This window comes from Coffea eugenioides, chromosome 2, assembly GCF_003713205.1.
Source record: "Coffea eugenioides isolate CCC68of chromosome 2, Ceug_1.0, whole genome shotgun sequence".
Lineage (NCBI taxonomy): Eukaryota > Viridiplantae > Streptophyta > Magnoliopsida > Gentianales > Rubiaceae > Coffea > Coffea eugenioides.
Window position 1 is genome coordinate 44,862,984 of NC_040036.1, and position 9,660 is coordinate 44,872,643.

At 50.4% G+C, this 9,660-nt stretch overlaps 1 protein-coding gene across 1 annotated transcript; it reads left to right on the forward strand.

Moving 5' to 3' along the window:
• Positions 1–850: 850 nt before the first annotated feature.
• LOC113759799 lies at positions 851–3,619 on the forward strand. Its single transcript, XM_027302373.1, has 4 exons — positions 851–1,297; positions 1,424–1,579; positions 1,712–2,743; positions 2,954–3,619. The coding sequence occupies exons 1-4, from the start codon at positions 851–853 to the stop codon at positions 3,617–3,619; spliced, it is 2,301 nt and encodes a 766-aa protein (XP_027158174.1).
• The last annotated feature ends 6,041 nt before the right edge of the window (positions 3,620–9,660 follow it).

Consider the following 9,660-nt stretch of genomic DNA (forward strand, 5'->3'; position numbering starts at 1 on the left):
CCCTTGTTGGTTTCGGGGGACACGTCGTCCACCCGGAGGGCATGGTGACCCTGATGGTAACTATCGGGCGTCATCCACGCTGCCGAACTGTGCCTGTCAGTTTTACGGTGGTCAAAGCAGACTCCCCCTACAACATGCTGATAGGCCGGCCCACGCTCAACGCCTTGAGAGCCGTATACTCCACCTACCACCTGAGCTTTAAATTCCCGACACCTGCGGGGGTGGCCGAGGTGAGCAGCGACGTGGGCGCCGCCCGGGAATGCTACCTCGCCACCATTCAAGCAACAGTCACACCCCGGCCCTTGCCGAGGTCAGAAGAAAAGAGGCCAGCGGTCCTCTCCATAGACTACATCGACCCTCAGAAGGCAGGAGAGCCCAACAGGCTTGAGCCCGGGGATGAGGTGGAACAAGTGGTCTTGGATGAAGCGAAACCTGACCAAGTGGTCCAAGTAGGGGCCGGACTCCCCTCACCCCTGAAAGAAGAAATGATCTCCCTGATCAAGGACCACCGAGACCTCTTCGCGTGGTCCGCAGATGAAGTGGTCGGAGTGCCACCCGAGCTCATGATTCACCAACTCAACGTTAACCCACAGGCCCGACCTGTGAAGCAGAAGCGTAGGCACTTCGGGCCCCGAACGCAGCAAGGCCGTATTCTGACGCGGTGGACAAGCTCTTGCTGCCAAGATGGATCCATGAGGTCGCAGTAACCCACCCTGGCTGTCCAACCTGTTATGGTCAAAAAGGATACGCGGGTGGACTGGAGGATGTGCGTCGACTTACCGATCCCTTAACAAGGCCTGCCCAAAGATTGCTCCCCCGCCGGAGGATAGACGCCCTAGTCGATTCGGCGATGGAACATGAGATCCTCTGCTTCTTGGATGCCTTCAAAGGGTATCATCAAATAGGAATGAGTGAGGAGGACCAAGAGAAAACGGCATTCTACACCGACCAAGGTGTCTACTGCTATACCACCATGCCGTTCGGGCTAAAAAACGCCGGGGCGACCTATCAAAGGTTGATCAACCGCCTCTTCAAGGATCAGATCGGCCGAAATGTGGAAGCTTATGTGGACGATATCCTTGTCAAAAGCTTAACCACTTCGGCCTTCTTATCAGATGTAAGGGAGGTTTTCGGCGTTCTGCGGGACTCAAAGATGAAGTTAAATCCCAAGAAGTGTGTCTTCGGTGTCACCTCAGGAAAATTTTTGGGGTACCTGGTTTCCCACCGGGGAATCGAAGCTAACCCCGACAAAGTCACGGCCATCCAGGACATGTCCCCACCTCGGAACCTCCGAAAAGTCTAGCGACTGAACGGACGCCTGGCTGCACTGAACCGCTTCCTATCCCAGTCCGCAGAAAAAGCTTTGCCCTTTTTCAAGGTGCTTAAGAAGGCCGATCAGTTTGCCTGGACTGAGGAGTGTTAGGCTGCCTTCGACAAGCTGAAGCAGTACTTGCACCACCTACCCACCCTCGCTTCACCTCGGCCCGAGGAGAAGCTGTACCTCTACCTCTCCGCAGTGGACGAGACTGTCAGCGCTGTGCTCATCCGGGATGAGGGCACTCAAGTGCCAGTCTACTATGTCAGCCGAGCTCTCCGTGGGCCGGAGACTCGATACACCTAAGTGGAAAAACTTGTGCTAGGACTAGTCCACGCCGCCCGGCGGCTGAAACCCTATTTTTTAGCTCATCCCATCTCCGTCAGGACCGACCAGCCTCTCCGACAGATACTGGTGCGGCCCGAGGCCTCCGGGCGCCTCACTAAGTGGGCCGTTGAGTTGGGGGAGTACGACCTGTCGTATGAGCCGCGCACCGCCATAAAAACTCAAATCTTAGCCGACTTCTTGGCCGAGCTCACCTTCACGGAAGGTCGGGAGTCCACCTCCGCCCTAGCCGAAGTGTCCACCCCACGCCTGTGGATGTTGTATGTGGACGGATCCTCTAATGGGGATAGGAGTGGAGCAGGACTACTCCTGAAGGGCCCCCAGGGAGAAGTGTGCTCGTATGCCCTCCGCTTTGATTTCCCGGCCACCAACAATGAAGCCGAATATGAAGCCTTGATCGCGGGACTCCAGCTAGCCCGCAGGCTTGGTGCACAGCGGATTCACGTCCGCAGCGACTCCCAACTTGTAATATGCCAAGTTCTTGGTGAATATGAGCCCAAGGATGAGACCATGCGACGGTATCTATCCAAAGTCCACCAACTCACCGCGTACTTCGAGTCTTTCGAAATCCAAAGAATCCCCCGTTCCCAGAATAGGCGGGCTGACGCCTTATCCCGACTGGCTTCCACCTCATTTTCGGATCTCAACAAGATCGTTTTAGTGGAGGTGCTGAGCGAGCCGGGATACATGGAAGAGGTGGTCTGCCCTGTAAACACAGGAGACGCATGGATGAGCCCATTTATCCTTTTCTTAAGGGAGGGGATACTCACCGAAGACCGAGCCGAGGCGAGAAAGATACAACGCAAATCTGCTCGGTACTCGCTCCGCGATGGAGAACTGTATAAACGCTCATACCTTGGCCCATGGCTGAGGTGCATTACACCCGAGGCAGGACGCCAGGTCCTCCATGAGATACACGAAGGCCTATGTGGGGCCCACGTCGGCCACAGGATGTTAGCTAGGAAGACCTTACTTCTTGGGTATTTCTGGCCCTCCGTTCGACAAGATACCCAAAATCTTGTTCTCAGCTGCCCATCCTGCCAAGTCCACGCTCCTGAGCTTCACCAACCCTCGAACTTCATGGTTCCAATCACCTCACCCTGGCCGTTTGAGCAATGGGGGACAGACATCATCAGTCCTTTCCCTAAAGCGGTCGGGGGCTATACCTTTCTGGTGACCGCTGTGGACTACTTCACTAAATGGGTCGACGCCGAGCCTCTATGGACCATCACGGGACTGGCTATTCAAAAATTCTTCTGAAAATGCATTATCTGCCGCTTCGGCATACCTTAGATAATCATCTCGGACAATGGGAGACAGTTTGCCGAGAACCCATTTAAGTCTTGGTGCGAGAACCTCGGCATCAAACAACACTTCACTTCGGTAGGCCACCCTCAGGTCAATGGTCAGGCAGAAAATTTTAACCGAACTCTCTTGCATGGCCTCAAGACCCGACTACACCGAGTTGGATCATCTTGGGTGGAGGAACTCCCCAGTGTTCTGTGGTCATATCGGACCACGCCGAGGTCATCCATGCAAGAGACCCCCTTCTCCTTGACCTATGGAGCCGAGGCTGTCATCCCTGCTGAGATCCTCACACCCAATCCTCGGCTGACAGCCTATGTAGCCGAGGTGAACGGAGAAGAGAGACAGTTAGATCTCGACCTCATCGACGAGAAAAGAGACCTTGCCTCAACTCGGATAGTTTCCTACAAGAACACTCTAACCCACTACTACAATGCCCGCGTCAAACATCGGCGATTCCTGTCAGGGGACTTGGTGCTTAGAAAAAACTCGGTCAGCCGAGCTGAACCGCAAGGGAAATTTGGCCCGAAATGGGAAGGCCCTTACCGAGTTGTGGAATCTAACCTTAATGGGTATTGTAAATTGAGTTACCGAAATGGCTCTCTAGTGCCGAGGACTTGGCACGCCGAGAACCTTAGACTGTATTATGCTTGAAAATTTTACTAAGTTATCACTTCAGCTGCTTAGTTATTTTTCAATAGCAAGATGCTACACATCCGTTATTAAAAAATAAGGGGGACAAATAGGGGACGAAGCAAGAAATTAAAGGAGCCGAAGTGAGGAAAAATAGATCTTTCATTCAAATAAGAAAAGGCATTACAAGAAGAATACAAAAGACCGAGGTCAGGAGTATTGCAAATCATCTCCCACCTCGAATTTTCACGTAAGTCCCTATGACTAAGCTTCAGCCTCGGCTCCCTCTTGGCCAGTTGCCTCCCCGGCTTCTTCCCCGCCGGGGTGAGTATCTTCTCCACCTCCTCCTTGCTCTTCGGCAGCCTCCTCGCCGACGTCACCCCCAGTGTCCTCTCCTACTTCCACCTCGAACACCTCATCGAGCTCAGCTAACCATTTGTTGAACTCGTCCTGGACTTCGGCCAAGTTCCTTCCAACTTGGATGCCCTCGGCCATCCGATCGCACAGCACCTTGGAGTTCTCGTTATAGTTGGCACTGTTCCTCAAGGACTCCAAAGCCTCAGAGGGTAGATGAGCTGCGGCCTCGTCTATGGCCGATGTGAAGCCTAGCATGAAGGTCGGCCTCGTCAGCTGGCCGAGGTCCCCGATGAAGGTCTCGGACCTCCGGAAATCCTCTACAGCCGAGGTGCTCGCGCTCTCGAGGGCCTGCTCGTGGGATTTCTTCACCTCCTCTGACCTCTTCTGCTCTTCCTCCAGAGCTGACCTCAGACTGTTGGTAGTGGCCTCGGCCTCCTCCTCCTTAGTCTCGGCTTCTTGAAGACGTCGCTGAAGCTCGAACTTCTCGGACTCGGAAACTACCAGTTTTTTCTTCAACTTGGCAATCTGATATTGCACCTTGCCGGTGTCCTGCTCCTCAAGCAACTCACAGTACCGATGTGCCATCTCGGCCACAAAGGCTGTGTTGGAGGCCGTGATCACCATAACGCTTTGAAGCATCTCGGCCGGAGTCAGCTTTCTTGTGAACTCCACGTCCCTTGGCAAGCTGGACTGCATCACCAGGTTTTGTGCAACCCGAGGATTGGTGCATCGGTCGTTGACCTTGAGCGACCAGCCCGGACACCAATGCTCGCCGGGGTGAGATTTATCTTTTCCAGAAAACACTGGGGGGCTTTGGTAACGGTTCCATAGTGAAGACCCCGTCACCGCGTTGACTGGAGCCTTCAACTATTTGTCTCGGTCATGTGGAAGTGGAAGTGCTGTGGTCACCCCTAATGGCACCCCTTCCGGAACTGAAAAAGTGGACCCTGTGGCCGCAGCAGCCGAGCTGCTCTGGGTTGCCGTGGTGGGGGTGGTCTTCTCTACCGAGGTCTTGGAAGACTGCCCATGGGACTTCTTTTTGGGCGGAGGCGCCGAAGTCTCCCCCGAGTTCTTTCTCTTCGACCTCTTGGCCACCTCGGCCGAGCCCGATGTGATGATGTCGGACAACTTTGTCACTGCACAAAGAACGAGTATTATTATTTGCCATAGCCGAGGTAAAAGGAAAGCTATGAAAGAAAAATTACAGGGTTTCTTAAGTTTAATGGAAAAGAATGAAGGCTTGTCAGGAGGGATCGAAGCTCGGCTAATTCCCCAATCGACCAGCACGGCCTCGGGGTGGTCCCAGCTGAAGATCCGAAGTCCGGACCCCATCAATTTCTGGAAGGACTCCTCCTCGTGATCCCCCGCGGAAGGGTCGGCCTTCGATTTGATGGGCCTCCACCAAAAACCCCGTGGGAAGTCCCCGGCCGAGACGAAGATGAAGTCACGCTTCCAATTCTTTATGGAAGTGGGGGCGCCGATGACTAGTTTCGGGATGGTGTTGTTCCGGTTGCAGACATAGAACCACCCCTTATCTGTCTCATGTGCCTTGAGGGTGTAACATCAGCGGAAGAGGTCCACAGTCGGGGTCACTTCTTGATGTCGGCACAGCATCTCGAAACCTACGAGAATGCGGACCGCGTTTGGGACGAGCTGAGTGATCCTTACGCCGAAGTGGCGGAGCACGTCCCGGAAGAACCTTGACGTCGGCATCCTCAGCCCGGCCTCCAACTGCTGAAGGTAGATGGCCACAGTGTCCATGGGGGGCTTCTCGGCCGAATCGTTCGGCCCGGGCGATGTGATGAGATACCCCGGCCTGAAGGGATACTTCCTTATCACCTTCCTGGCCCTGTCTATTCCCATGCGGCTCCTAAACTGCGGCATCTTGCCGAAGTCCAGATTGGCAGCATTTCTTGGGGCGACGGGCTCCAACACCCCCTCGTCGTGAGGTATTGCAGTTCCGAGGTCGGTGTCGTATTCGACATCGGAACCGCTCTCGCTCATCTCTGATGACTCTGACCTCGATGCTGTCCCAGCCACTTCTTCCTCGGTCGATCCCCCCACATTGGTAGGCGCCGACCCCGTGGAGCTGGATGAAGTCGCCTCTTCCGAAGTGCCGGGCACCTCCTCGGCCTGGTAGCTCGGTTTCACAGTTTCCTTGTGGGTTTTAGCCGTTTTGGCCATGTGTGAATGATGAGATGAAAAGAAAAATACTTACTGTTGACTATGGAATCTGACGAAGTGGATGACTTCGGCTGGGATCTCGGATGGCTGGACTCACCTCGGCAACGCTCACGATTTTGCAAGTCTGAGGTTGAGAAATAAAGTGATGGGCCATGCGGTGAAAAGGACCCCCTATTTATAGGAATTCGGCGAGAATCCGAAGAGGCGGCAAGAAGGCGAAAAGGCGACCACATTCAAATTCGAAGAACGTGCTTTCCTCTCTCTTCATTAATGACCCGTCCTTTCGACTGACGCCCTCTCTGCACGAAACGTCCCACTACTTCACGACGTGACCACTCGGCTCACCACGTCCTATCAGTTGACAGGCCTACGTGTCGCGCCCGCGCATCGTACGGAACTGTCTTGGGCCTCCGACCCTGTACGACCTCGGTACCAGTAAGCCTCGGTACCTCCAGGACTCGGAGCTTCCGAGGCTTGGGGGGCTTATTGAGGATGCTCACCTCGGCCATCCCTGATTGGCCGAGGTGATTCCATTTCATCCCTCACAAGAGCGCAGTCTTGTCCTGAGTGTGATCCCTGATCTCGGCCGGGCCCCTGGTCTACTGCCTAGTCGACCTCTGCACCTCAGATCTTCACCTCAGCTACACGCTGATGATGTCAAGCCCCCTGACAGCACCAGAAACCAGTGCTTTATCTGAAAAGCACTGACCTCTTAATGGCTACTATGCAGGACTCCCCGTCACCCTGCCCAGGCGGCTACAGTGTCAGAGTCAGACCTCCTGGCCTGGAACAGAGCCGTAATGGCAGAACATGGGTCCCGCTAGCATGAGCTCTCCTTCCTACCATCCACTCCCGCTCTATAAATACCTCTCATGTACACCCAACAAGTAAGCACATTGTTCATTTGACGATACTATTATTTCTCTCGTTCTCATACTAACTTGAGCGTCGGAGTGATCCCAGGGGAGAAGCCCCGCCATTCACTTCGGACAAGCAAATACACCTCACTTCATCTCAGAGGAGCCTGATTCTGGTCGGTTCAACTACCCACCAAAAATCACCTCTTCAATAGGGCTTTTATATCATAAAGGAAGGAAGAAGTTGAGCACAAGAAAAAAGGAGACAGAGTAGGGAAAAGAAGAATGAGAAGACAGAATAAGGAGATGAGGGAGTTGAATATAAGGACACGTACAGAGGCACAAACTAAACGTTTCAAAAGCCATTTGATTTGCAAAGTTCAATAAAATCTAATGGAAGAAATAAGTAAATCCTCAACCAGCAGCTTCAGCATAAACGTGTACTACTACACACCTGCACACATGTACAAATGACATTAGCCTGTTGTTTACGATAATATCCATGATTCTGATCAAAATAATTTGACATTTGTTAGCCAAAATAAGGAAACTTGCTCAATGATTGCACAGAATTCAAAATTTTCTAATAAAGTACAGTAATCCAACAGCTTTCAAGTTAATTCACTAACCAACTGTTCATATCACAAAAGAAAGAGATTAGCATTTTGGACAAAATACAAATTGAGAGTGTTTGGATACCTAATTTTTCATTTTCCCAAATAAAATGTTGGATAGACGTTTGATATCTTGAATGAAATAACACATTTGGGTGAGGCGCACCAAATGGGAATCAATCTCAGGTGCTTGCTGCCACGTGGTGCCACGTTCGAAAAGTACAAAGCTTATGCAATAAATCTCCGCACACGTGGACATGAATCATGCCACCCGTGTAATGACTCTGATGGCTGTCATCAACCACCTTCAAGAGCTTTTATGCTGTTTCACTAAACTAATGAGAAGATTACTATACCGTTGCAGCCTACCGTTGGAGTAAAAGTCTTCACCTACTCTTACTTCCCTGTCGTCGGAGAATATGTTCGACTAGTCATCCTCCTGTAGGAGCCATTACTTTGCAGCTATATACAACAAAGCAAATGCTGGTGAACATCAATCCACCGAAACCTATAGATACGGTGCTTATCGCAGAAGGAATCGATTCCCCTGGCATGATGTGAAAGGGCTATTGATTCAGCCATCTTTGTTGCTTACGGACGCCTATAAAGGGTTGGCTTTGGCAATAGATCTGCAGGAGCATAAGATCTGCAAGAAAGGCAAGGTGATGGAAAGAAGATTTAGCATTTAGTCCTCACCAAAGGCTTTGCCCTAAGCTTCAGCTCCACTGCTACATAAGTGGCAGAATCCTACTCTTTTTTTTTTTATCTCAAATCAAGGAATACCATAAGGACTTACCAAATATACTGTGAGGCGCGCATTGTTATTATTTCCCCTTTTTGTAATTTTATGGCCTTCCATCTTTCCTCAAATCTTTTGCACTTTATTCAATTAATTCCAAGTATCAATTGTCCAACTTTCTATGCTTTTGTAATTGGACAAAGTGCTAGCTTGCTGCAACGGAAACGATATGGTTGTTACCATTTTTACTGTGGCAAAGCGTGGGTGCTGTTGTTTTGTTGGAATGAACGAGCAGCAATTGGGTTTAGGGATGGCCACATTAAAATTACGTCTCCCATCACGTTCCCATTCAAGGCTTGTCCCATAACTGGTTTTCATGCTTTTGATTTAGCTGCTGTGTTGGGATGACAAAATGTATCTCTGAAGTTTTGTACACTTTGGAGGTCTCAGTTGTAACAAAAGTAGTTCTATTTTGGGCCTTTACACAGAATGTGGCTATAAGAAATAATTGGAATCTGTAATTGGCTTCTGTGATACTAATGGCAGTATAAAGAACTACAGAGCAATTCTTAGCATCCATGTTCATATAGGTTCATGTACTTGTTGTCTTATTTGTGGCCTGTTTTCAGATTTGTGATGCACATAGAGCAGTACATTACATTAGAATGGTTTTGTTCTCTTCGTTTCACTCTACACTGGTGCTTCTATTTGTGCTCATACAAATAGTCACCAACACTAATGCTATATCCATAATTCATTCATTCAGTGACATTCAAGTTTTTCTGTTTTATGAACTTGTAAAGGCCATTGTCGTCTCCAAGTTTTCATCACATTTAAGGCAACCCAAATTTTTTTTTTTGCAAGCCAAGGAGTTCATGCCCAGTAACAATTCAAATAAATTGAATACACTCACTGGTAAGACATCTCACAGCCATTGAGCTGTTCCTACCGCTTCTTTTCATATACACTCTCATACTCAAGTTTGGGTTCTCAATTCCCCTTTGTTTCTTAGATTCCCCATCTAGCCCTTCTTCAGAAGTTAGTTCCCATTCAATCTACGACTCAAACGACTTTGAAATGAGCCTGGCAAACTACTTTGAGGTGAGACTCGTACTATACTTGCTACACTGTACTTGAGATTGTGCTTTTAGGGGAGCTATATACTTAAGGTTTCGCAATTTTGTCCACAGATGTCTAAGAAAAAATTTTGGTTGGACTAGAAGAGGGAGCTGTATGTCCGCAGCTACGTAGAACGGCAGAAAAATGGCAAGTGGTAGGCAACTTGAAGTACGCTGGCCAACTTCACAGCAA